Source organism: Vitis vinifera, chromosome 4 (assembly GCF_030704535.1).
Source record: "Vitis vinifera cultivar Pinot Noir 40024 chromosome 4, ASM3070453v1".
Taxonomy (NCBI): Eukaryota; Viridiplantae; Streptophyta; class Magnoliopsida; order Vitales; family Vitaceae; genus Vitis; species Vitis vinifera.
In genome coordinates, this window is record NC_081808.1 from 24,344,379 (window position 1) to 24,371,322 (window position 26,944).

General features: G+C 36.3%; 4 protein-coding genes and 1 long non-coding RNA gene across 6 annotated transcripts; 3 read left to right on the forward strand and 2 right to left on the reverse strand.

The window, feature by feature from the left end:
• The first annotated feature begins 359 nt into the window (after window positions 1-359).
• Window positions 360-5,817, forward strand: LOC100252405 (uncharacterized). The gene is made up of 6 exons (XM_002281703.5): window positions 360-505; window positions 606-660; window positions 3,250-3,300; window positions 4,304-4,395; window positions 4,471-4,548; window positions 5,025-5,817. The coding sequence occupies exons 1-6, from the start codon at window positions 450-452 to the stop codon at window positions 5,173-5,175; spliced, it is 483 nt and encodes a 160-aa protein (XP_002281739.1). The 5' UTR covers window positions 360-449; the 3' UTR covers window positions 5,176-5,817.
• Window positions 5,818-10,195: 4,378 nt separating this feature from the next.
• On the forward strand, window positions 10,196-14,983 carry LOC100248912 (UDP-glucuronate:xylan alpha-glucuronosyltransferase 1). 2 transcript variants are annotated; one of them, XM_002275204.4, is made up of 5 exons: window positions 10,196-10,419; window positions 10,748-10,845; window positions 12,548-12,748; window positions 12,890-13,518; window positions 13,718-14,983. In XM_002275204.4, exons 2-5 carry the CDS (start codon window positions 10,781-10,783, stop codon window positions 14,743-14,745), a joined length of 1,923 nt encoding a protein of 640 aa, XP_002275240.2. In that variant the 5' UTR covers window positions 10,196-10,419; window positions 10,748-10,780; the 3' UTR covers window positions 14,746-14,983. The 2 variants fall into 2 exon arrangements, with proteins under 2 accessions (XP_002275240.2, XP_059592514.1); XM_059736531.1 differs by having other exon boundaries at window positions 10,210-10,281.
• Window positions 14,984-16,813: 1,830 nt separating this feature from the next.
• LOC100257530 (probable pectinesterase/pectinesterase inhibitor 51) lies at window positions 16,814-19,394 on the reverse strand. Its single transcript, XM_010651086.3, has 2 exons — window positions 18,019-19,394; window positions 16,814-17,638 (listed from the first exon to the last, which is right to left on the reverse strand). Exons 1-2 carry the CDS (start codon window positions 19,055-19,057, stop codon window positions 16,953-16,955), a joined length of 1,725 nt encoding a protein of 574 aa, XP_010649388.1. The 5' UTR covers window positions 19,058-19,394; the 3' UTR covers window positions 16,814-16,952.
• Window positions 19,121-19,811, forward strand: LOC109122507 (uncharacterized). Its single transcript, XR_002029934.2, has 2 exons — window positions 19,121-19,235; window positions 19,476-19,811. It is a non-coding gene; the product is annotated as an uncharacterized LOC109122507 (long non-coding RNA).
• Window positions 19,812-22,563: 2,752 nt separating this feature from the next.
• LOC100254006 (probable pectinesterase/pectinesterase inhibitor 51) lies at window positions 22,564-25,167 on the reverse strand. Its single transcript, XM_002275182.5, has 2 exons — window positions 23,791-25,167; window positions 22,564-23,389 (listed from the first exon to the last, which is right to left on the reverse strand). The coding sequence occupies exons 1-2, from the start codon at window positions 24,824-24,826 to the stop codon at window positions 22,704-22,706; spliced, it is 1,722 nt and encodes a 573-aa protein (XP_002275218.1). The 5' UTR covers window positions 24,827-25,167; the 3' UTR covers window positions 22,564-22,703.
• Between the last annotated feature and the right edge of the window lie 1,777 nt (window positions 25,168-26,944).

A 26,944-nucleotide genomic window follows, 5' to 3' on the forward strand; every position in this document is an offset into this window, starting at 1 on the left:
AAAAATAACATATGTAAATATTTGAAATGATGAAGGACATTTATGTAAAAAATGAGTTATTTTTTAAGTAAAAAATATGAAAAAGGTTAAATTCATAATTTGGGAATTATCTCATCTTTTTAACCAAATATTTCTTTTTTTAATAGGTTGGTTGAGTTAGAAAATTGTATTAAGTTTTGAATGGACAAAAAATCTATTTTAGAGAACAGTCTACAAATGGGTACAATTATGCGGAGAATTAAATCATTTTCTACCATCAATTTTGACGCAATCAACAGGCCCAACCCAAATTGTTTTCAGTGGGCCAGGTTGACAAAGCCCAGACCCAGTAAGGTTTAGCAAGCTGTAGTTCTGAGTTAGGGTTTATCTCTCTTGTTTCTCTAAACTCGGTTTCAGAATCATTCCCACATCAGACCAGGGGATTCTCTCTTTCCAAATCTCTCATCGCCATGACGAAGTTCAGAAAGCTTGGTCGGCCCACTGGCCATAGAATGTCCATGCTCAGGTTTCAATTCAATTATAAGTTTTCCAAATCTTGGGTCTTACCAGCCGTACGGACTGAATGTAGTGTTTTTAAAATTTTCTTCCTTATTTTATGCCTTCAGAACAATGGTGTCGCAGTTGGTGAAGCACGAGCGCATTGAAACCACCGTTGCCAAGGTAAAACTGCTTCCTCTTTCAATGTTTTTTGTTTACATCTTTGTTTGTTTGCCGTGAAAATGTCGAGCGATGGAAGACGAGCTTGATGTTGAATGCATTTTGGTGATCAAGTCACAGAAACAAACCTTCCCCATCTCTCTTCTCTCTGTAGCTTCTCACTTCGCCTGATAGATAGTGGGTATTTGTGTTTGTTTATCCGGGGAAAATTTCCCAAAGTTATCTGTCACTTTCCCAGAAAATTAACAGTACCCGCGGATTTTTACTTCGGGGGTGCGTCTCCGGACCAGTGTGGTGTCATGCTTCCGTCAGGACTGGTCTGTATGTAATTTCAAATATGCTATTTTTTGGATTGATATTGCTGTGCTGTGTGCTGTTGATAACTCAGATATGTTATTTGTGATATCTGAAAGTATGGGCATGATGGGGGTTTGAGACCTGTGTTTTGTTTTGTGTTTTTTGTTTGGTTGAATGTACTGGATTTGAAATTATAGAGAAGGGCGAGGGGCTTTCTTGGTTTGGGGGTTTTTTTGTGAGTGGGGATTTAACCTGGGTTTGGAGATTTGAGGCATTTTCTTTTTGTGGATATTGATTTTTTGGGGATTAGAACTGAAACTAAGGTGGGGTTTGGGAACTGAAAACTGAAATATGCATGCAAGGAGTGGTTTGGATCAGGATATGGTGATAGTTGCAGCTGTTTTGAGAACTTGAGCATTTGATTGCTCGATGACCAACACCACTGTGTGTGAGAATTTGCTAATGACTGTGAGTCATGGTTTAAAGTCACAGCATCACTCATTGACTTGGGAGGTTGTGAGGCACATCAACCTTGACATCTCACTGAGGCACATCAAACTTGACATCTTGGATTGGTATTAGATGATAGACAAAATATACTGGTTTGAAAGCTTAAAACTTCTAAAAGAGTTTTAAAAGAACTCATAAATAAAATTATATCACATGTAACATTATTTGAATACTCATAAAAGAATGCATTCAGATTAATTTATAATAATAATTTATACATAATTGAAAATAAAATAGAGATAAATATATTAAAAGTATTTTCAAAACATTATTATTTAATTTTACTATATGTAGTTAGATAATTTAATTTATTAATTTAAATAAAATTGTCATTAATTATTTATACCCATATCCATATATGAAGTTGCAACTTTGAACTTGGAAATTACTTGTTCTGTGGTACTTTTTTATTTTCCAATGATATCCTTTCGTAGGCATTAATTTATCAATAAAATTTTTTCTTATAATGTGTAATACATTTGTTTCATATTTCGTTGAGACATTGTGCTACAAAATGTACAAATTTTAGCCGAGAAAAATGATATAGTTATTGTTTAAAACATATGGTATAGATTAGTTTTTTATGAGTTAGCATAATATATATAGGGTTACTAATGTTGAGGACCTAGCTTGGGTTCTAGGTTGTAATGTATGGGTACCCTCCCCACTAGTTATCTTGTCTATCATTTGGGAGCCCCTTTTAGATGATGATGAGTGTGGGATGTGGTGGAGCAAAAATTTCAGAAATAGCTTGCTATGTGGAAGCAATAGTACCTATCAAAAAAGGAGGACTAACTCTAATAAAAAGTACTTCTTCTAACCTGCCAATTAGTTCATGTTATTATTTGTCATCTCGAGAAAGGTAAGCTTAAGGCTGGAAAAAAATCCAAAGAGATTTCCTTTTGTGGAGAGTTGCTTTGGTGATACTATGTCTTTGAACCATGCTCCTTGCCAAGTCTGCTGGAATTCAGACCATTGTTTTAATCCCAAGTGCTTGTGGGGTTGTAGATCTGGGTTCAGTGAGGTCATCACCTAAGAGCTTAGAGATGTTGCAAACCATATGATGTTCATTCTTGATGTTTTCACCATTTATCAGGGTCAAGCCAACCTTACCAGTGTTGAATGAGAAGAAAAATCCAAGTGCCCCTTCTCCATTTTGGGGATTGGGAAGCGAGGAGAAGGATTTCTGAAGATTTCTAGGTAGGATTTGAACTCAGTTTAAAAGAAGCTTGCTGTTAGAAAGGCAGAAGAGAGGCTGTGGTAAGGCTTCCAAAGTGGGAATAGACTTCCTTTCAAAAACACTCGAAATGGTCTGCATGGTTCAAGTTGGTGGTCACATATGCAAGGTGTGAAACCAGTGAGCACTGCAGAAATGGACAGGGCTCAGGGCCTCATCATAATCTACATGAGATTGTTAATGGGGTTATAGAGGAGTTTCAGCTTAACCAATTCCTGTCTCTGAAGCAGGTGCAAATTCAAAATAATTCTGCAGGGCCTGCTTCAAGGTCTTCTATGTTGGTCCAGCCAATGACTGTTGTATTTCTCAAAAATTAAAAAAAAAAAAAGAGGGAAATCTCACTATTTCAAAATTTGACAAATTTCAAATCGGGAAAGCTTTAGAATAGGCAACATGTTTACTTTCTTCTTTCATAGGTGCCCGTGTGTATATGTAATTAAAAAAATTCACAATAATAGTAATTTGCATTATTTTAAATTTCAATAAGTTTAAAATTTGGAAATTTGTATGATGGAAACATGTTTGTTTCTTTGATTTTGCAATTTCAGGCTAAAGAGATCCGGCGGCTTGCTGATAACATGGTACAACTTGGAAAAGAGGTATGGTTAGCACATTTTTTTGGGGGGTTTTTCTTGTGTTTTTCTGGATATTATTTCTGAGTGGGTTGAGCCTTGAACATTTTTTTTGGATAGCCAAATTGAAGATTATAGATTAATAGATGCCTTGAAAAAGGTCAAAGTCCCAATTTCTTGGAGACTAAAAATTTATTAGAATTTAAACTTAATTTTTTTATTAGACAAGTTTTTTGTATTTCACTAACCATTTTTAAGGTTGAGCCTAGAAACATTTCAATCCCTAATTTCTTTTGGGATGGCTATATAATTAAAGGTAAAACTACTATTCCTTCTGGTTAGAAAGGATTACTAGAGTTTTTAAGAACAGATTGGAAATGCCAAATAATGTGAGTACAGAACCCCTTCTTCCTTTTTTGTTTTTTAAACCGGAGAATAAGAAGGTTTATTTTTCAGTGGATTCCTTTTGTGGGGTTTCTATGCTTAATTTTGATGGTGGTTCTCTTTGTGCTCCAGCCAGAAGGGCATTGGAGGTGTTATAGGGGTCACAACATTATCATTGTTTGAGATTACTCTTAAGTCTAAGGATTTGTACTGGCTGTAAAAGCAGAGATTTTATTCTTTTTAAAGGGTTTGAAATGGCTTCTTCTGTTGGGATCCCTAAGCTTATTCTCAATGGAGATTTTCTATTGTCTAATCTTGGTTCTTAATCAATCAGAGAGCCTTTTGGCAGTTTATTTCCTTGATCGGGCAGGATTAAGGATGGTGTGAGGGATGTGGTGGTTTCCTGTTAATAGGAAGCCCAAATCCACTTAGCCAAGAGGGGAGCTCTGTCCAATAATTCTTTCTTTTTGTTTTATTTTTCTCCTTTTCTCTTTCTTTCCTTTCTTTTCTTTTTCTTTTCATGCCCCTTTTGGGGTTTTGAGGTAGTGAGTGCCTAGTGCTTGGTTTTTTTCTATTTCTTTTTCTTCTTGGGGACAGCTTTGTTTATAAAGAAAATTATTTTTATTCCATCTTGAAATTATTACAGGGTTCTCTTTGTGCTGCAAGGCGTGCAGCAGCCTTTGTGCGAGGGGATGATGTGATTCACAAGCTATTCACTGAACTGGCTTATAGATACAAGTGAATCTTAAACCTGTTGCATTTTCAGTTTTCTTTTGTATGGTTGTAATATTGGATGGGCATTCTCTGTTTCAGAGATAGAGCTGGTGGATATACAAGATTACTTCGAACTCGCATACGAGTTGGTGATGCTGCACCAATGGCCTATATTGAGTAAGATTGTATTTGACTTGTTATTGCGATTGTTTTTTAGGAGTCAAGCATCTGTCTGACACTAGTGTCTTTCGAATGATTTTAGAAGATGTTACAATATTTCTTTTCTAAATAATGATTATAACTATTAATGTAATGACTAATGAGGATATAATATTCATCAAAATGGTTGTGTTACAAACATATTCATTAAGAAATTATGAAATTTTATATAATACGTATTTGAAAGTATGTCATCTATGCAAAATATTCATTGTAAATTATTTTTTGAAAAAACTTGGACAAACACTGTTATTAATGTGCTTTTTCAAGGCTTGACATTAATAACTACGACAATAATAGTAACAATAATAAAAGAAGTGAGGAATTCTGTCCTCTGAAGTTATTCGCTTATCTGATATTTCCATTGATGTACCCTGTTTGGCCTTTGTTGATGTCCGTCCTTGTTTTAATTATATGTTTACTCATGTGAACAGGTTTATAGATAGAGAGAATGAGCTTAGACAGTCAAAACCTGCAACACCTCAGCCACCACAGAGAGTGCCCTTGGATCCCTGGACAAGATCCCGTCTCTGCAAGCAGTTTGCTCCCCCTAAGGAGGATAAGAGCTCTGATCCTGAGATTTGAAATGAGTTGATGGCTTGTAATAAGATTTTGTTCCATTCTTTCCTTCGCACATGGCTGAAACCTGTGCTTCAATTAAGTTTATGGGGATTGCCATTCATGGCAATGTATCAATCTCTGTTCCCTGACCAGCCATTGTGAGAACATAAATGGGGATTAGTGCAGTGCGGATCGGTAGCATGTTTGGATTTGGATTGATAGGGCTAAAAAATATGGAGGTGAACCCTGTGGCTTTCTTGGAAGACATTAGCATGTTCTTGAGTGGTCATTAATAAGTTGTGACTGGTTTATCTGATTAAGCTTGTTATACATCCAGAATAATTTGCTCAGAATTGATCCAGTTGGATTCTTTTCAAAGTTTGAGATTGGGTTGTGGTCCAAGTGTTGGGGTTTTGGTTGTGGGTAGCAAACTAATCTACAGGAATGAGAAGATGCAGTGCTGATTTTGCGGGTTGTTGATGCCAAACCCACCCCATCCAGTGGCTGGTGAAAGGGAGGCCCCCCTTGAATGCAAAGCATGTCCAGGATTGAGGAAGGAGCTGAGGTAGCTGCATGTCAAACATGAAATTTGGTGAGCTGGTGAGCGTTACAAATACATTGTTAACCTTTTGATAAATAGAAGCTTAGCTTGCAAGTTGAGACTCATTCCCCACGGTTTGTAACCAGCCATAATCTTTGGGCTGTGTTTGGCTCTAGAAAATTTGAGGGAAAGAAAATAGAAGGAAAGTTTTTTAAAATCAATAAATTATTATTTTTATGTTATTTTAAATTCATTTCACTTATTTTTCCTTTCTAATGTAAGAATTAAATAATCTTAAAATACATAAATTTTTAATTAATTACAATTGTATTGGAATTTTTTTCATTATTTTCTATGGTAAAATGAAACTTGAGAAAATAACTTGTTTTTGGTATATATTTTTTCTGGGTATTCTTTGAAAATCAAATATAGCTTTGGAGTGTGGAAGTAGGATCCAAACATGCCGCTGATCAAATATGAAATAACCATAATATCCATTTGGTTGGGTCCCAAGTTTTCTATAATGTTGTATGTATCCCTCACTTGCCTTCTTTTTGGGGGTTTCTAAAAAAACTGCAGGAGTATTATTTTACGATATCAAGTGGTCCAAAGGACCAGAACCTCCTTAAAAAAAATGATACCCAGGATAGACTGAAGTACAGGAAAGGCCAGTGAGACATGATTTGTTGGTATCACAAAGACCTGAATCATGAGTCATGAGTCATGACCAGAGAAAAGCGTTTGAAGCTTCGGCTTTTGGTTGCTTTGCTTTCAATACAAAGTACAGGATACATGTAAGTCAGGCGTGTCCACATCATATGGTATGGTCTGGTCAGCCTTGTCTGGAAAGACAAGATACAGCCAATAGCAGAATACTTTCTGGAAGTTCTATGCATGGATTAATGGAGAAGAGATGGGAGATGGAGTAACAGTGAGATACGTAGCGACTGGTGCAAGGCTTCAATCATATAACGAAGTCCCACCTTCTCTCTGTCTTCTTCTCTTCCCCACATTGCTTCATTTTCTTATACTTGAAAAATCGTTTCTTAACCTCTCACAAGTCTAATCCATTATCATCAATCACCCATGATTACTATTTCCTTTAACCACCTCTCCTTCTCTGATTTACTTCAATCCAAAGCCAACAATACCCTCCTTCAGCCGTCTGGCAGGCTCCCAACTTTATTTGGGATTTTAATTATTTGCTTCACTCTCACAATTACCTGTTAAGAAGTTTTTAAATGATGATTGAAGTGATATTATCAAAAAGCTCCATCCTTGCTTCACTATCAACTCACTTGTAATTATACCTAGCTTTCTGTTGTTCCTATTTTGCATAATAAACGTGTGATTTCCATGAGAAAGTGTTCCTTAATTATTTCCCATGGATTTTTTTTTAAAGATATAAAATAAAAACTTGGAATTGATATTTTTTTTTTTTTTTTAAAAAAAAATGTTTTAGAACAAGTTAAAAAGACTTTTCTTTGTTTTATTACAAAAAACGTCATAATGTTATTTTTTTTTTTAATATCCTAAAAAAATCATTTTTTTTTTCTTTACATGAACCAAAAATAATTTTGAAAACCTAAGATTTGGCAACCCTTTTCAAAAACGGTTTTCTGCTCTTCAAAATAAAAAAATTAGGTAAATATGTTTAACAATTAATAACCATTTTTTGTTTTCTATTTTTTAAGAACAACACATAAAGTGTTTTATGGTAACATTTTTTAAATTGTTTTTTTAAAAAATAATTATATAAACATGTAAAATGATTAAAAATAAAACATTAGAAATAAATAAGTATTTTTAAAATATATTTAAAATATTTAAAATAAATTAAAAATATTTTATGTTTCTAAAGAAATTTTTGTTTTACAAAATATAATGCAATAGTTTTCAAGAATTATTTTTTAAAACTATTTTTAAAACTATTTTCAGAAATATTTACCAAACAAACCTTAATATTTTCATTTATTTTATCAAATAAGCCTTAAACCTTTTTTCTTCAATTTCGAATGCGAGTAGATTTTAAAAATGTCGTTTTTTGCACTGAAATAAAAATCCATACTTTAAAATTCGAAATATGGGAAAAATTATTATTATTATTTTTTAAAAATAAAATATATATTTCATTTGATTTTATTGTTCATATTGCCTATTGTGTTAGGTGAAATAGTCCTTGAAAAGACCCTTAAACCTATACAACACCCTAATTAATATTACTTAAATATTAAGATAAAAAATAAAATTAATGAAAAAATAAAAAATGAAAATAGAAACTTGGCATTTAGTGGTTATCTACGTGGGTCAACCAGTGACACCTTATCCGTCCATTCGTTCAAGATGGACAGACCTCTATTCTCATTACCAATAAAATAATGAAAAAAAGGAAAGGGTACCTACTTCTTAGGCCCAAGGCAAGCTAGTGAACTACCAAATCTACCATTATGTTTAGGGCAAAAACAACCCTTAAATAGGGGCAACATTGTCCCTAAGAAAATAAATAAATTAATAAGTGTCTTTATAAATTTGACTTACAAAATGGTACCCACTTTGGAGGGGGCCTAAGAAAATAATGATTGGTCAGTGTTGTTTACTTGGTAAGTGAGATGGGACATTTGATCATCAACTAGTTCAACCCATCTTTCTTTTTCCTCAACCAAATCTAGTAATCTTTACACAATCATAGCAATCATCTTTTTCTATTTTTTCAAAGGAAAAAATGCACACAAAACTTGAAATTATGGTCATCCTTTTAATTTAAAATTTGATTACAAGTCATTGTGACGTATTGTTTTTAAGAATTAATTCGTATTTGTGAATTTAACCATTTTTTATATTTGAAGAGTAACATTTTTAATATAAATACCTTTAACTATTTTAAGTATTTATATATATATGTTTAAAAAAAAGTTACTTTTATAAAATAAAAAAAATATTTTTGTCAAAATAAGATTTTAAAAAAAAGATGAACAGGATAAATTTTCAAAATCGGGTTTTTATTGACCCTTTTAATTAAATAACCATTTTTTAATGTTTTTTTTTATATAAATATCAGTAATTTACCCAAAAAAAAAAAAAAAAACAGACACTATCAATAGAATTTTTTTTCTTTAGAGAATGTCATGAAATAATTTTTAGAATAATATTTAATAGATTTTTTTTCAAATATTATTATTTTTCTATATAACACACTATCAATAATATTATTAAAAGAAAATATTTTTTTTTGTATTTAATTTGATTTTTATAAGAGCCTTATAGAATGAAAACTCTTCTTAATCTTCAATGACCTTAATTATCTTAATCTTAGATCGTATTAGAAATTTAGGGTATGTAGGATAACTGTTTTTTAAAACAATTATGAAAAACAATTTTTGAGAATAGTTTTTCAAAACTATTATGTGATATTTTTGTAAAACAAAAGTCTATTTAGAAACTTAAAACATTTTTAATCTATTTTTAAATATGTTTTAAAAATATTTTTTTTCTATCTAATATTTTATTTTTAATCATTTTACATGTTTGTATAAATATTTTTTAAAATGGTCATTACAAAATAAGTAAAAACAGTATAAAACAACTAAAATATATTATTTAAAAACAATTTTTGATTGTCAAACTTGTTTTCTTGATTTTTTGTTTTAGGAAAATTGCTTTTAAAAACAGTTATCAAACAAGTTATTAGATTTTCTTAATTATCATTTATGACACTTTTATAAAAAGATTAAATCATTAACAAAAATTTAATGTATGGTTTGTATATATTTTTATTTTAAATTTTAAAATAAAAAATAATTATTTATATTTATTTAAAAAAATAAGTTTATCTCATATTATTAAATTTTGATTTATAGCATATTTTGATTTGAGATAATAATTTTTAAACCCATAAAAAATTACCATAATTTCAAGTTAGACTTACGATAGCAAATGCATTTCTTCCTTTTAAAATGAAAAACAAAATGTTATTTTTTTTTTTAAAAAAAGTAAAAAATAAAATTGATCTCCGAAGATATATTACAATTCTATGTTATATATTCTTTTGAATGATGTAAGGTGGTGTTTGTTTTTTTAATTTTTTGTTGAAAATAAGTTGCTTTCTGATTTTAGATTATTTATTTATTTTATTTTTTATTGATTTATTACTTATTTTGGAAAACAAATTCATAAATAAAAAATATTTAATTTTTTCTAAATATTAAAAGGAAAACATTGATTTTTCTTTACTTATTAATACTTAATAAAAATAAAATATTAAAAAAAAATTAATTCTTAATACGATTAAATACTATTTAATTTTAACCGCTAAATGTTCAAAGAATATATATATAATTTTTTTTTTCCATGAAGATTTCTATACTCCAAGCCACACAAGCACAAGTAAAGAAACCCCACAATTTTATTTTATTTTAAAAAGAGAATTCCAAATGTAGAATTTAGATACGAATAAATAATGAAAAATGGAAAGGTAAATTTAAAAGGACGTTAGCTCTATCTCTCTCTATATTGAGGCTCCTTCCTCCTTTGAGTGTGCCTCCTTCACACCACCACCACCACCTTTGTGCGGAGCTCAAGACAGATCACTGGTCTGCTGTCTCTTTCTCACCTTCTTTCTCAACACCTCTCCTCTCTTTTTCTTCTTTCTTCCATTTGGTTTCTGTCTGCAACATCTCTTCTTTCTTCCACGTTGTGTTTCTCTCTCCCTCTGCATTAATGGTGTTTTGGTAGGTTTTCATTTCTGATATCTGTTTTTTTTTCCCCTTTCAATACAATTTGGTTTCTGGGTTCTTAACATTTCTGCTTGAGTTTCATAGTTTCGTTCTTTGAGATGACTTAAATACTATTCATTCTCCTGTTTTATCAATTTATTTCCCTATGTTTAAATCTTCCTCTGTTTCTTCTTTAGCTCTTTCCTTATGGGTTGTTGTTTTTTTTGTCCTTTCTTCTTTCATTTAATGTACCATGGACTCCATAATAAAGACAGTCTGTTTTATTCCAATTTCTTGGACCTGTCCAATTCATGATTTCTGTTTGTATATTGTGGTGGATCAGATGTTGCTTTTCTGCTGCTTCTAAGAGGTAGAGATGAGAGGAGCAATGGGTTCAACGCAGAGCCCAATTGAGGCTAGACAACGGCTATCTGTATCTATGTAAGTTTCTCACCGTCTACCAATGGGCTTGAATCCATTATAATCAGAAATATGGTTTCTTCTTTCAGTTACTATCCATAACTTCACCCTTCAATTAAAACCAAGATAACATTTGGAAGTAGATCTTCAAAATTTGCCTCCAGGAATCCTCTATTTCTGTCAAGTTTAGATTGCATTATCATGCAGCAGTTTCTTTATGGGTTTGGGATGGGTAAATTTCACTCACATTCCTTGGGTTTTGAGATCACGTGAGTTTGAAATTTCATAAAATGCCTCTCTTATTTTAAATCAAATAGGAGATAAATGAAAATAAAAAGAAAGATATTTGATAAAATTTTAACCAAACGATCACTAAGAGTCCATTTGATAGTGATTTTAGGAGGCGTTTTTAACATTTGAAAAATTTTATTATTCAAGTGTTAAAAATATTAAAAACGTTTTTTAAAATCATTATCAAACACACCCTAAATGTATTTAGTCCAAATACTTCACCAGAAGTGAATGAAGTTGGGATTAGTCATATTTTTTTTTTATTATTTAAAATATAAAATTGTTGTTCTATTTTTGTTGTCCTTTGAGTGATTTGTCATTGATTTGATTATTAGATATTACATCATGATGTCAACTTGCTTTGGGTTGTTGTGATTCCAACGTTTGGACCTTAAGCTTATGGTTCCAAAGTGATGTTTTTGTCGTCTACTTCTATTGCTTCAAAAGTAGGCATCTTCAAATCTCTAATTTTCTTCCTTTTGTGGTTGTATTATCCATTAATCTTCTCCTTAAAGCACAGATCAAAGCTCTGAACAAAGATGATCCACTCATGGTAGAAACAAAAATATTTTCTTATGTTGAATTGAAGAAGTGGCATGAGAGATTGCTTCTTGTTTGCAAAGATGTGATAAATGGAGCCTAAACTTGTTCTCTTTGCCTTGGTCAATTACCATATTTTAGGGGACCTGGAAAAGACATCTTAGAAGATGAGATGCTTTCTTTCGAATTTAGTCATGTTTTTGGTGTTTATAACAGGTGGTTTGTTGGCTAAGAGCTGTCTCTCTTAGTAGATTTCAGTCAAGTCTCACCCAAATTTATTGTTGAGATTCATCATCCTGTTCCTGGATCTTTTCTTGAAAGCTACATGTAGAGTATCAAGGAAGTAATGATCAGCTAAAGAAGATTTGTAACTGTCAACTGTAGCCTCAAAAATGTTTCAATGAAGACAATAAGCATATGGCATTTGAAAATGGTGCCTTCATTCCATCCATATGAAAAAAGAATTCAGGCATGGCCTTTTGTTAACCTCATGCATATATTAACAAGGCCACTGAAATGAATGGTTCTTCTACTAGTTGCACATTTTTATCGATCTTCTACTGATCTCCTGCATGATTGAGAAACGTGACATTACTTAGAATATAAGTTCCAAATCAAAATATGCAGCAATATTTGTGAATGGGCTTGTTCTCCTAATCCAGATGTTGACATTTATACCTGTTCCTACACTTCTATGTGCATAAACACAGTTCCCAGTTAGAATTAGACACGGAAATTAAAACTAGGAATTGTTTGCTATTTCGTAGGCATTTTTCTGTTACGCCAGCAATTTTCGCCGCTAACAGTTGGCTTGGTGATCTTCTTACCCTTTGCTTGTCTTGTGTCTCCATTAATGTCTACTAATTTTTTCTTGAACACCTACTTGAATCAGTGAAGATACATACAAAAGAAGGTCACAGAGGAGTAAAGTTAAAGATGAGAAGCCCTTTCACATCCCCATACAAGACAGGAGCACAAAATGCAAGTTTCCTGCATTGAAGCTGGTACTAGTTATAATTGTATGTGGCACTTTTATTACACTCTTCTACTCTCCAGCTGTTTGTAATGACCATATATCACACGCTAACTCCCGGTAGGTGTTTATTCCCCTTCTGCTCGTGCTTTGTTTTTGAATAATTTTATGGGAATTTGTTATTTTGTTGCTTTGGTTTACCTTTTAAATGGGAAAATTGTTCTTTTGCATGCCAAACCAGTATTGTTTAATGGAATGCAGGCCAAGTTTTGTTAACAGGTGGATATGGGGTGGTTCAGATCCACGGTATATATCGGATTTAGATGTTAATTGGGATGATATCTCAAAAGTCATTGATCAGCTTGTTGACATGAATCAATATCAGGGAATTGGTCTTCTAAACTTCAATAAGACTGAAGTCAATAATTGGAAGCAGCTTATTCCCCAAACAAGTCACATTGTTCTGCACCTGGACTACGCTGAAAAAAATGTGACCTGGGATACCTTATATCCGGAGTGGATTGATGAGGAAGAAGAAGATGAAGTCCCCATTTGCCCATTGCTGCCAAAGCTTGAAGCCCCGAAAAAACGGCTTGATCTTATTGCTGTGAAGCTCCCCTGCCGGAATGAAGGAAACTGGTCCAGAGACATTGCTCGGTTGCACTTGCAGCTGGCGGCAGCACAGCTTGCAGCCTCTGTCAAAGGCAATTACCCTGTGCATTTGCTGTTTATTACCAGCTGTTTTCCAATACCAAACTTGTTTACTTGCAAGGAACTTGCTGCCCGTGAAGGGAATACATGGTTGTACAAACCAAATTTGAATGTACTGAGGGAAAAGGTCCAACTCCCAGTTGGGTCATGCGAACTTGCAGTTCCACTCAAGGTCAAAGGTCAGTTATAATCCCATAACTTCAATCCCTTTGAGCATTATAAGCTTGAAAATTTTCTTCCAATGTATGCAAATGGAGTTGATAGATACTCATCTATAGAGTTCTGGTTTCTCCTTCATGCTCCTTAAAATTATAACTCAACTTCATTTTTTGCTCTATAAAAGTTACTAATACTAATGTCTATGATCTCTTGAATCAGAGCGGGTTTACTCTGGAGATGTTCGTAGAGAAGCATATGCAACAATCCTGCATTCTGCTCATGTCTATGTGTGTGGAGCTATAGCAGCAGCCCAAAGTATTCGTTTGGCAGGGTCCACCCGAGACCTTGTGATACTTGTCGATGAGACAATCAGTGATTACCACAGAAGTGGACTTGAGGCAGCTGGGTGGAAAATCAGGACAATCCAAAGGATCAGGAACCCAAAAGCTGAAAAGGATGCTTACAATGAATGGAACTACAGCAAGTTCCGCTTATGGCAGCTGACAGACTATGATAAGATCATTTTTATTGATGCAGATTTGCTTGTGCTGAGGAATATTGATTTCTTGTTTGGGATGCCAGAAATCTCTGCAACAGGAAACAATGGCTCTCTATTCAACTCTGGTGTAATGGTGGTTGAGCCATCAAACTGCACATTCCAGCTTTTGATGGATCACATCAATGAGATTGAGTCCTACAATGGTGGAGACCAGGGGTACCTGAATGAAATCTTCACATGGTGGCATAGGATTCCAAGACACATGAATTTCTTGAAGCATTTCTGGATTGGTGATGAGGAAGAGAAGAAACAAATGAAAACTCATCTTTTTGGAGCTGAGCCTCCAATTCTTTATGTCCTTCACTATCTGGGTTTAAAGCCATGGCTGTGCTACAGGGACTATGATTGTAACTGGAATTCGGACATATTTCAAGAGTTTGCAAGTGATGTTGCTCACACTAGGTGGTGGAGAGTGCATGATGCAATGCCAGAACAACTGCAGCAGTTTTGCATGTTGGGCTCTAAGCAAAAGGCAGGATTAGAATGGGACAGGAGGCAGGCTGAGAAAGCAAACTACAGTGATGGACATTGGAGAATCAAAATAAACGATCGTCGTTTACACAAGTGTATTGACAACTTATGCTCCTGGAAGGGCATGTTACGGCACTGGGGCGAGACAAATTGGACAGACGATGAAATTTTCACTCCAACACCACCTGCAATCACCATGGCATCTCTTTCTGGCTAGTGAGTTGCATTTTTCCTTTTCTCACCATATTTACTTTTGTAAATGACACGAGTTCTGGAAAATGGATTCATTTTTTGTTGTTGTTGTTATCTTATTCATACGCATAAATATGTCTTAGACCCGATTCTGAGAACTGGGGATAGTAGTTTTCATCACCTTAGATGCTTCTGAGGCTGATTCATTTACGGCTTTGTATCAGAGTTGAGAGTCATCTTATAAAAGAAAACTCTTCTTTCCATTTCTACTTGTAGCCATGGAACTACATGTGCCTAAGTACTCTATAATGGGAGTCCCACTATGACTTTATGGATAAATGTGGAAGTTGGATGTAGTGGGCATTGAAACGCTAGCCATCAATGACTGTAAGCCACAATGTTCAGACAATACTTAGACGACAAACAAACAAATAAATGAATATGACAGATAAACTTGAAGAGCAAAGTGGGTAAGAGCACTATGATGGAAGTGGATACCATGTGATTTGCCACTATGATGTTCTGGCATAGGATTTGGTTTCTAGAATTTTTTATGTGAAGCTGTGGTATCTCATATGGTTCAGGGAAGAAGTTACTAGTATTATATTTATGTAGTAGACTTTTTTAACTGTATTAATTTTGAGGGTCTATTGAATCCAAAAGATAATATCTATATAGGATGGAGTGGGTCATTATACAATTGTATCAAAACCAATTCTCGACCTCAATGTTGGACTGCCCTGATGTTGGACTGCCCTCATAATCCAATGGGACACAACAAAAACATTGTACTTGAAGGAGTTCTTAACACTATTCCTAGAAGACTTCTCTTGATTGTACAAACATTTTTTAAAGTTGTGAGGCTTATTGAGTCTAAAGTAAACAATATTTACACAGGACAGAGTGGTCCTTAAGAAAGAACTTTCAAGAAATCTAGACAAAATACAGTGTAAGAAGAATGATCTTCTCTTGCTAGAATACAAGCTTTAGACATTTGATCAGTGTTCTGTATCAGGCAATTGTATCTAGGAAGAGAAAACCACTGCAACTAGGCTCCAAGAATAAGAAAGTCGGGGAACATCTGAACAAAAAAAGGCCTTGTACATCAAAATCAAATTTGACATTTACTGCCTCGTGACAGCCAGAGACAGAGAGGCCTAATCTTCTTTTACTCGCATAGCCTCATGTGAAAGTGAGAATTATATCGTTGAATAAAGTATGACAATGTCTTTGGCCTTTTCTAAGCACAATCATATAGCAGTAAAAGCCAAAGTTGCCCTTCAGCAACACAACCTTAGATGGCCCCTTGAGGGGCAGTGTATGTGAACTGGCAAAATGCCTGAACCATTCATCTCGAACAGAGGCACCCTGTAACACTTTGAAGGTCACCTCCTTTCCAACTCGCTCTACAAGTCTTCAAGGACAAAGTCAAGAGATAATGATACTTTTGAGTCTATGGAAATCTGTCACCACATGACCCGCTCAAATTATGCAACTCCCCTGTTTTCCACACAAGCATAGTATTATGTCCGCCAAAGTCATTGGCAAAGTCGCCATTCCCCTTTGATAATATGGCTGTAAGTTTGCTGAGTGAAAGTGATTTTTTCATGGCTTAAGTTTTGGTCACAATTTCTTGGGAGAAAAGCATATACTGAGCTGTATGAACGGCCATTAAAGCAAAAACTTGTTGCTTCAACAGTGACTGTGCCACACATTCAACCAAACCTTGTATGGAGACCGTTATGGCAAGGGACTAAGTATCGCTACACCATAGATTTCAAAGTGATGAAGAAAAGTAGAACTTTTTAACATGAAGTCTCAATGATAAAGCATGTGAAAATCATTTCTTCTGCAAAAATTTTCACTTAAAAAGCGTCCCAAAGGACATAGATGTGGAAACATGACTGCTACATGAACCAGTGTATACATACCGTAATGTTCAACTTCAGACGTCAAAAATAATTGAGTCACAGTCATGGTGTGGGAATGAAATGGACTATATCCACTCTGTTTAAGCAAGACAAGCCTTATTCATTAAAAAATGCATGTTATCACTTGGAAGGGAAGTAAAACCCTAGAAGGAAGAAAAGATATACGTGGCAGAAACTTTGAAATTTCTCTCCTCTATTAATAGTTTGAGTACAACATGGACTAAAAGCTTCTATCACTATGAAGGGATCTAAACCTCCCTCTCAGATAATCTATTTCTACAAATGTAGCCGATGTTACTAATCAAGAAGTTGTAGGAATCCACCCATTACCTTGAATGAAATTCTGTACTGAATACGTGTTTAAGTGCTGAGCAGGAATCTGGCTACTCCATGTTACTCTTGCAGACAAACTAGCTCCCAATCCAGAATTGTTGAATTCCCCATAATAAAGTGTTTTTAATGCAAAGTCACCACTCCATGGCAGCCACCCTTGTGGTGTGACAAGAGGCTCCAAGAAGCACCGGATAAAAACAGTCCTTGAAAACTCCTTCCATGGCCTCCCCAAGAAGTTCTTGTGTACTTTAGGGTTGCTGTAGTACAACTTCATGTAGTCGTCGGTGCCATTGACCACACAATTTTGGAAAACAAAGCCTGTGGTTTGGGCAGGGTCTGTTCTACCATGTGCTGTCACAGCGTTGTTCTCCCCTTTTTCTGGTTTGAGTTGCCTGGGGCGGATTAGGATGAGGCAGTCTTGGAAGATTGAAGCGGAGTTGCCAAAGATGAAGTCCACGTTGCCTTGGATGTTGCATGATTTGTAGAACTGGCGAAGGGAGTGAGCGTAGAGAGTGTCTTGATTGCCTAAGAATTCACAGTTCTCAATCACTGATAAATCGCTACCTGATCTGAAAGCTACAGCTTGGTGGGCATCAGGACCGGCTGTGTTTTGGAATGTGAGACCACTGGCCATGAACCCATCACCACTCACACCTGTGCCATGATCAAACACCATTCGATTGATCAATAGGACCAACAACGCCTTAGGAGTTAGGAGCAAGGAAACAAAGAAAACAGCGTGCATGTTGGCTCACGTGTCAGCACCATAGTGTGGGTCCTACTCGTGAATTCCCATACGTAAGTTTCAAACCAACTAACGTCCTATCATTCAGCACAATTTTAATAATAACTAAAATAACCTATTACTATGAATAATAAATAAATATCATACGCTTTCTGCGACATATAGTGTTCCTACTTCTACATTTGATTACTGCCTACCCTACGTGGCTAGATGCCATTGGCTAAAATCAGAAAAGACCATCGGAAATTCAAGTAGTCGATTAATATCACCCAAACAACTTACGACTTACCGACAGTGGCTGTGTTGTAGGTGGAAATTCCAGGCTGGCCCACATTCAACGATCCCGTAATTACCGTTTTACCCATCCCATCTCCCAAAAACACCACGTTCTTTTTTTCCAACGGCACCCGAACCGTCTCCTCATAGACCCCTTCTCGAATCCGAATCACGAACTTCCGGTCACCGGCGTTAGCCGGCGCGGCGTCCACCGCTTCCTGCACCGTCTTGTAGCACCCGTTTCCGTCCTTGCACACGGTGGCGTCCGGCGGAAGACCAGTCGGAACTCCACCTTTGACCCCCAATCCGGATTCTTCGCCCAACCCGGAAGGCTCCCAGAAGCCGTCTCGCTCCGTTTTGGGGGGCCTCCAGGACCCGATGTCGTTCCCGAAAATATCGTAAGATGCCATCATGCTTAGACCGTTGCTGCTCAGCCCAAGAAGGGAGTCTAAAAACGACATCGTTTTGTTCACCTGTTGAGTGTCGTTGGCGTACTTCAAAGCCGACCAGCAATCGTACTGGTATAGTAGAGCCGCGCTCACCCAGGCCCTCGCGTCCTTGATCTTCCCATGTGGCAGAGCCTCCATCGTCGATGAGATCCGGTACTCGGAGTTATGCAACACCTCCAGGCAGTTCTTCGCCGCCGTCGTCCGATTCAGGTTCCGTGCGGATGCGTCCAGGATGTCCTTTACCATGGACTGCGCCGTCTTGAGATTCTCCAAGGAGACCCATAAGGCTGATTGGATGACATCGATGGGCTTGGGATCGGGAGGGACCCGATCGGAAGCGATCAGAGAGGCCTCGCAGGTTTCTGGGTAACGCGTAGCGGCGCAGGCCTGGTGGATCTGGGGAGGAACAGAGGCGGTGGAGGGCTGGGGGGTGATGGGTTGGGGGAAATGCGGGAGGGAGTGGCGAGGGCTATGGTGGTGAGAGGCGGAGGAGAGGGAGAAGAAGAGGAAGAGGGAGAGAAGAGCGAGAAGGAAGAGAGAAGCCATGGAGAGGATAAGGAATTTAGAGAAGGAGTGGGGCTTTATAGGCTTTCTGGAGTGCATGATGATAGTGGAAATGGGGTTTGGATTGTAGCGAATATTAGAGAAGAAGAGACTAGGAGGAATGGAAGTCACGGGTGGCTTCTCACGGGTGTGAAGATAGAAATCGGTGATTCTGTTATTGGCAGCATTGACTAGGCGTGGAATGTAAAGCAGATAAAACCAAGCCACTTACCACTAGGTCTGTATTTTGGGTTGTGCCTCATACCTGCACCACCTACCTCCCTCCCTCCCTCCCTCCCTCCCTCCCTCCCTCTCCCTGACTCAGAACTCACAAAGGGAAAGACCCAACAATTAGGGGACAGAGGCTGTTTTCCAGAGAACCATAAACCCGCCCTTTTAATTGACTTTGTCAATGCTTTCCCATCTTTTCTCCTTTCATCGCTTTCCAACTTAATGCGCGTATTTTGGTCATTTTCAGGTAAATCAGAGGCTCGTTCGATCATACTGTAACCACCATATGGAAGGCTTGGAGTCTACGCTACTTGGATTTTAATCTGAGTGAGTGAAGGCAAAATGAATATGAGAAGAGAGCAATTAAAATTAAGATAATGCAAGTTGCAGCTAATGTAATTTGTCTAGGAATTGGAATGAAATTGGCCGGTATAGTTTGGAACAAGAACTAAACCACTACGGAATCTTGGATATCTGAAGTTGTAGAGACAATCAAGTGAGTCGGTGGCATACAGTGGAAAGCACACTAAGGTAAGTGATATTGTATTTAATTGTAATATAAATAAAATAGTGTGATTTGCTATATGCGTTATAAGTATTTTTTTTTTTTAAAAAAAAGAACACCAGCCTACTAGACTTACAACTCACTAGAATAGATGAAGAGATATGTTTGGTTACTAGGAAAATATAAGCAAAAGAAAATAAAAATTAAAAATAAAATGCCGAGGAAAGTGAATATATATATATATATAAAGTTAATAAATTATTTATTTGTTTTAAATTTTTTTATTATAAGAATTAAATAATTTAAAAACGTATAAATTTTTAATCAGTTTTAATTATATTTGATTTTTTTTTTTTGCTATTGTTTTTATAAGATCATATGAGAAAATAATTTTTTAAATATTTTTTTAGTACTTTCTAAGAATCAATCACGGTGAATGAGTTTAGAGAGAGAAATGTTCATTATCAGTGGAGTTTCTTGAATAATAAAAGTTGCTCCTCAAAACCAAAGTAGGTATCAAAAGTAAGACCAAGATAAATACAGAGTCTTGTTTGTTGGATTGACTTTTGAAAAATCAAAAACTCTTTTTCAAACTTGATAAAACTTTTATGCTTTTTTGACTAATTTTGTTGAAAAATATATGCTTTGAAAAAAACTTAATATAAAAACCTAGAAAATATTGCTTCTTATAAAAATTCTATTTTGAAGTATTTGAGAATATGACCTTTTTTTTCTTTGAATGTTAAAAAAAAACAATTGAAGAAATTAAAGTCTCTTTTGCTTTGGATTTGGAGTCATATTTAGGTGGTATTTGTTTTTTGATTGAATAGAAAAATCTAAAATATTTGATTTTTTTTATTCAACTAAAAATAGTCTGTTGACATCATCTAACATAACTAAAATAAATTGGTTATCAATAAGTTCAGTTTAATTATATTGATTGATATCAACAAGTTACTTTTAACTGAATAAAGAAACTAAAATATTTTAACTTTTTCTATTCAGTCAAAAAACAAACGTCATCTTCCTGTTTTACTTTTTGATGACTCCAAGGCCATATTTTGGAATTCCTTCTCTAGCCTTTTTGCTAGCACAATGTTAAATTGAAGAAGGGAGGTCGATTAAGCTGACTTTAATTGTTACGGCAAGTTTAGTGACCCAAGCAATGATAGGAGAGTCTTCATCTTCGATTTCAACTGCTACTACAATTCGTAGCAAATCCATTGAATCAACTAATTATAGTAAAATTGAAGGAAAATAATTTTTCTTATGGAAGCATCAAGTAGGTTGTAGGATTAAGGGTTATAAAAGGGAAGGTTTCATTTTTTGAGACTCGATTTGATGAATTCAACCTTTAATATTGCCCCATCAAAGTCAGGATCAACTTCTGATGTCTTGGCTTTTTGCTTGCATGAGTCTTGGTTTTCTCCTACAACTTGTCAGTTTTGATACTGTTGAGGATGTTTGGAGCATTTTATTTATTCGAATAAATAATGTAGCAATCACTCTTTAGAATTTGTGTTTTATTATGATAATTCAATTTCTTACTGGTTTGAACTATGACATAAGAGGCTAGGTCACCCAGCACCAAAATTTGTTACTAGAGTTTTCTCACATTATAAAATACAATTTCCCTTGTAAAAGAGAAAACATGGACAATGCTAGAACTTGGACTTACCTTGCTTACTTAGGCATCAATGCCACTCACACTAGAAGATGGCTACATCCCTTAGCTACGGCCGCATGTAGTAGCTAGTGTGACTTGATGATCTAAAGTTGTGGCCACTATCGCATTCTTTTCACGACTAAAGGCTTTGTATGTTTGCGACTAATCATAACAGCAACCATAAGCGTGTAGAAATAGAAATGCTAACAGCATAGTGTTAGACATGTGCTACGGCCAGTGGATGGCTGCCACTATAGGTTGTGATGTGGACACAGTCACGCTTGATCATGACTATAAGGTCATTTATATATATATGAATAAATCAAAGCAATTACAAAGCATTCGTTCATCTGTTTTTACATTTATAATCAAAATACCCTATTTAGAGTTGTTACAAATGATCGAATTAGTCATAAATGAATCCCTATTGAGCTCACATTGTCAAAATCAGTTGGTATTTGTTGGCAAAGAAGCAAGTTTGAGATTCATGAATCATTCAAACATCTACATTGAACAAGAAGATTCATGAAAGTGTTGTCATTAGAGAAATTCAAAATTGATTTAATAACTTCATGCTATTCATAAATCATTAACATAGTATCGTGTCTGCGAGTCAAAGTCATTAGCAAAGTCGCCATTCCCCTTTGATAGCGTGGCCGTAAGTTTGTTGAGTGAAAGCGATTTTTTCATGACTTTAAGTTTTGGTCACAATTTATTGGGAGAAAAGCATATACTGATCAGCTGTATGAATGGCCATTAAAGCAAAAACATGTTGCTTCAACAGTGACTGTGCCACACATTCAACCAAACCATGTATGGAGACCGTAATGGCAGGCTACTAAGAATCGCTACATCATAGATTTCAAAGTAATGAAGAAAAGTAGAACTTTATAACATAAAGTCCAAATGATAAAGCATGCTACAAATTTTTTCAACTTGAAAAGCGTCCTAAAGGACATAGATGTGGAAACGTGACTGCTACATGAACCAGTGTATACATATCATACTGTTCAACTTCAGATATAAAAAATAATTGAGTCATGGTCATGGTGTGGGAATGAAATGGACTATATCCACTCTGTTTAAGCAAGACAAGTATTATTCATTAAAAAATGCATGTTAACACTTGGAAGGGAAGTAAAACCCTAAAAGGAAGAAAAGATATACGTGGCAGAAACTTTGAAATTTCTCTCCTCTATTAATAGTTTGAGTACAACATGGACTAAAAGCTTCTATCTCTGTGAAGGGATCTAAACCTCCCTCTCAGATGAATCTATTTCTACAAATGTGGCCGGTGTTACTAATCAAGAAGTTGTAGGAATCCACTCATTACCTTGAATGAAATTCTGTACCGAGTACATGTTTATGTGCTGAGCAGGAATCTGGCTACTCCATGTTACTCTTGCAGACAAATTAGCTCCCAATCCAGAATTGTTGAATTCCCCATAATAAAGTGTTTCTAATGCAAAGTCACCACTCCATGGCAGCCACCCTTGTGGTGTCACAAGAGCCTCCAACAAACACTGGATAAAAACAGTCCTTGAAAACTCCTTCCATGGCCTCCCCAAGAAGTTCTTGTGTACTTTAGGGTTGCTGTAGTACAACTTCATGTAGTCGTCGGTGCCATTGACCACACAATTTTGGAAAACAAAGCCTGTGGTTTGGGCAGGGTCTGTTCGACTATGTGCTGTTACAGCGTTGTTCTCCCCGTTTTCTGGGTTGAGTTGCCTGGGGCGGATTAGGATGAGGCAGTCTTGGAAGATTGAAGCGGAGTTGCCAAAGATGAAGTCCACGTTGCCTTGGATGTTGCATGATTTGTAGAACTGGCGAAGGGATTCAGCGTAGAGAGTGTCTTGATTGCCTAAGAATTCACAGTTCTCAATCACTGATAAATCGCTACCTGATCTGAAAGCTACAGCTTGGTGGGCGTCAGGACCGGCTGTGTTTTGGAATGTGAGACCACTAGCCATGAACCCATCACCACTTACACCTGTGCCATGATCAACAGTTAATCAATATGACCCACAACGCCTTAGGAGTTAGGAGCAAGGAAACAAAGAAAACAGCGTGCATGTTGTCTCACGTGTCAGCACTATAGTGTGGGTCCTACTCGTGAATTCCCATACGTAAGTTTCAAACCAACTAACGTCCTATAATTTCAGACCCTTCAGGATTTTAATAATAAAATAACCTATTACTATGTAATAATAATTAAATATCACACGCTTTCTCTATCATAGTTGGGCTAAAATATAGTGTTCCTACTTCTACATTTGATTAATGGATACCATACGTGTCCAGATTTCATTGGCTCAAATCAGAAAAGACTCAACTTCGGAAATTCAAGCAGTCACCGTCCAATTAATATCACACAAACAACTTACGACTTACCGACAGTCGCTGTGTTGTAGGTGGAAATTCCAGGCTGGCCCACATTCAACGATCCCGTAATTACCGTTTTACCCATCCCATCTCCCAAAAACACCACGTTCTTTTTTTCCAACGGCACCCGAACCGTCTCCTCATAGACCCCTTCTCGGATCCGAATCACGAACTTTCGATCTCCGGCTTTAGCCGGCGCGGCGTCCACCGCTTCCTGCACCGTCTTGTAGCACCCGTTGCCGCCCTTGCACACCATGGCGTCTGGTCGAAGACCAGTCGGAACTCCGCCTTTGAACCCTAATCCGGATCCTTCGCTCGACCCGGAAGGCTCCCAGAAGCCGTCCCGCTCTGTTTTGGGGGGCCTCCAGGACCCGATGTCGTTCCCGAAAATATCGTAAGATGCCATCATGCTTAGACCGTTGCTGCTTAGCCCAAGGAGGGAATCTAAAAACGATATCGTTTTGTTCACCTGTTGAGTGTCGTTGACGAACGTCAACGCTGACCAGCAAGCGTACTGGTATAGTAGAGCCGCGCTCATCCAGGTCCTCGCGTCCTTGATCTTCCCATGTGGCAGAGCCTCCATTGTCGATAAGATCCGGTACTCGGAGTTATGCAACACCTCCAGGCAGTTCTTCGCCGCCGTCGTCCGATTCTGGTTCCCTGCGGATGCGTCCAGGATGTCCTTCACCATGGACTGCGCCGTCTTGAGATTCTCCAAGGAGACCCATAAGGCTGATAGGATGACATCGATGGGCTTGGGGTCGGGAGGGACCCGATTGGATGCGATCAGAGAGGCGTCGCAGGTTTCTGGGTAACGCGTAGCGGCGCAGGCCTGGTGGATCTGGGGAGGAACAGAGGCGGTGGAGGGCCTGGGGGTGATGGGTTGGGGGAAATGCGGGGGGGAGTGGCGAGGGCTATGGTGGTGAGAGGCGGAGGAGAGGGAGAAGAAGAGGAGGAAGGAGAGAAGAGCGAGAAGGAGGATAGAAGCCACGGAGAGGATAAGGACTTTAGAGGAGTGGGGTTTTATAGGGTTTCTGAAGTGCATGATGATAGTGGAAATGGGGTTTGGATTGTAGAGAATATTAGAGAAGAAGAGATTGGGAGGAATGGAAGTCACGGGTGGCCTCTCACGGTTGTTAAGATAGCAGTGGTTGATTCTGTGGTTGGTAGCATTAATTGGGCGTGGAATGTAAAGCAGGTAAAGCCAAGCCACTTACCACCAGGTCTGTATGTTGTGCCTCATACCTGCACCACCGCACCTCTCTCCCTCCCGCTCTCTCTCTGACTCAGAAGAGTGAGGTCTCACAGGGGGAAAGACCCAAGTCAATGCTTTCCCATCTTGCATCCTCTCATCGCTTTCCAACTTAAAGCGTGTACTTTGATCATTTCCAAGTAAATCAGAGGCTCATTGGATGGACACTGTAACCATATGGAGGGCTTGGAGTACACGCTAGGATTTTAATTTGAATGATTGAAGGCAAAATGAATATGAGAAGAGGGATAAAAATTTATTTTGATTTTCTTCAAAATAGAAATTTTCATATAAAATGACAATGGCTTATATATTTAGAAATCACCTTACAAAGTTTAAAATTTTATAATAATAAAACTTTTTTAATACTTAATTTTTTATGAACAATTTTTCATACTCTATCTTGCGGTACAACAAAGGCATTATGCAAATGATTCATTACTATGACCGAATAAAAATTGAACATAATTAAGTTGCACAACGTCCATGAAGAACATGTACATCTTCTTTTGTGGAATTTGGCCATATATCAAGCTCGATTACTCGTACACCTCTCCGCAATGCCTTTATGATTAGGACATCACTGCAATCACTGCTGAGTTCGTTGCCAGTCAGGCATGAATTGTGGCCCATCATATGAAATAATGGGACAAAGGAGCATTCATATCATGGTGAACAAGAAAAGAAACGAAAAGAACCGTCTTCATTGTTAGGAAAACCTCTGGATCATATGTGTATGCTATCTAACAACCTAGGGATACTATATCTAATTGTAACTGAAGCAATAAAATGATAAAACTAAAATTTAGGCGCTACAATTTTTTACCTTTGATACTCATTCTTTGAATCTTGACACTTGTGTAGAGTGGTTATACACCTTGAGGGAGAAAGATGGAGACTTTGTGGAAGGCTACCGATTGAATGGTTAAGTGTGCAACCTTAAACCCTTAAAAGGGTTTATATAGACTTGTAGGTTTAAGTGGCTTTAACCTAACTAGGGTTTGAGTAACTTAATCTAGTTCACATGCACTAATTAATTAATTAGCTTTAATAGAATCTAAATTAATCAATAAACCAACAAAAAATAATCAATCATAAAATCTTGTGTAATCTTGCATTTTTACATAAATACCCTTATGCATATAAATGATTAATTCTCCATAAAACCTCAAGACTTTGTTGTAGCAAAGAATATAAGCTTAAGCGGGGTCATTGTTGATTAAGGTAGGTGGCAATAGGTTTTTTCAAGATAGACATCATGATATTTCATGGGTTTGAGGTAGTATATTCCTTTGGATAATCCTGAGGACATGTGATCATGAAATCTATAATCGCAATAATTCATTTAGTTGAATTTGACATATGTTATTAAAGAGTTAAAATATGTCAATTGATCACATAACATGAGAATTTGAGACTTAAGGATGGTAGATATAATCAGAGAGGTATATAATATTTACTTTATTAGATTATGAATACTAGTTTATGAGGAGTTTGCAAGCCATCATTAACAAGTCACAAGCCTAAATTTTCTATCTCAATCTAATATCATAGGATATTAGAATATAGTTGACTCTCTATTATAGAATGTTGAGTTAACTTTGGAATTGAATTTTGTGGAAGTCAGTATTTTCCTATGGGTCCCAATGGTCGTTACTTGAGCTCATATTCACATGTGTGCATAATACATGTTGGAAAACACGCAAGGTTGCAGAAAAGCTTGTGAATGGTCTCTTTGGATTGAACTAATTAATTAATTGGAATCCAATAGAGTTAATTAATCAATTAGGACCCAAGTGTGCTAAATTAAGTGATCTACACCTAAGATGGACTCAAGTCACTTAAACCAATTGAAAACCTATGTTTGTCTTATCATCTTATTGAATTAAAATTTTTCATTAGACAAAATTC

Excerpts from the sequence above, each read along its gene's own strand:
- LOC100252405 (XM_002281703.5), top strand. The coding sequence starts at position 450 with ATGACGAAGTTCAGAAAGCTTGGTCGGCCCACTGGCCATAGAATGTCC. Across the intron at positions 506-605 it reads CATAGAATGTCCATGCTCAG|AACAATGGTGTCGCAGTTGG; the intron begins GTTTCAATTCAA and ends TTATGCCTTCAG. Across the intron at positions 661-3,249 it reads TTGAAACCACCGTTGCCAAG|GCTAAAGAGATCCGGCGGCT; the intron begins GTAAAACTGCTT and ends TTGCAATTTCAG.
- LOC100248912 (XM_002275204.4), top strand. The coding sequence starts at position 10,781 with ATGAGAGGAGCAATGGGTTCAACGCAGAGCCCAATTGAGGCTAGACAA. Across the intron at positions 10,846-12,547 it reads CAACGGCTATCTGTATCTAT|TGAAGATACATACAAAAGAA; the intron begins GTAAGTTTCTCA and ends TACTTGAATCAG. Across the intron at positions 13,519-13,717 it reads AGTTCCACTCAAGGTCAAAG|AGCGGGTTTACTCTGGAGAT; the intron begins GTCAGTTATAAT and ends CTCTTGAATCAG.
- LOC100257530 (XM_010651086.3), bottom strand. The coding sequence starts at position 19,057 with ATGCACTCCAGAAAGCCTATAAAGCCCCACTCCTTCTCTAAATTCCTT. Across the intron at positions 17,639-18,018 it reads CTACAACACAGCCACTGTCG|GTGTGAGTGGTGATGGGTTC; the intron begins GTAAGTCGTAAG and ends ATCATGGCACAG.
- LOC100254006 (XM_002275182.5), bottom strand. The coding sequence starts at position 24,826 with ATGCACTTCAGAAACCCTATAAAACCCCACTCCTCTAAAGTCCTTATC. Across the intron at positions 23,390-23,790 it reads CTACAACACAGCGACTGTCG|GTGTAAGTGGTGATGGGTTC; the intron begins GTAAGTCGTAAG and ends ATCATGGCACAG.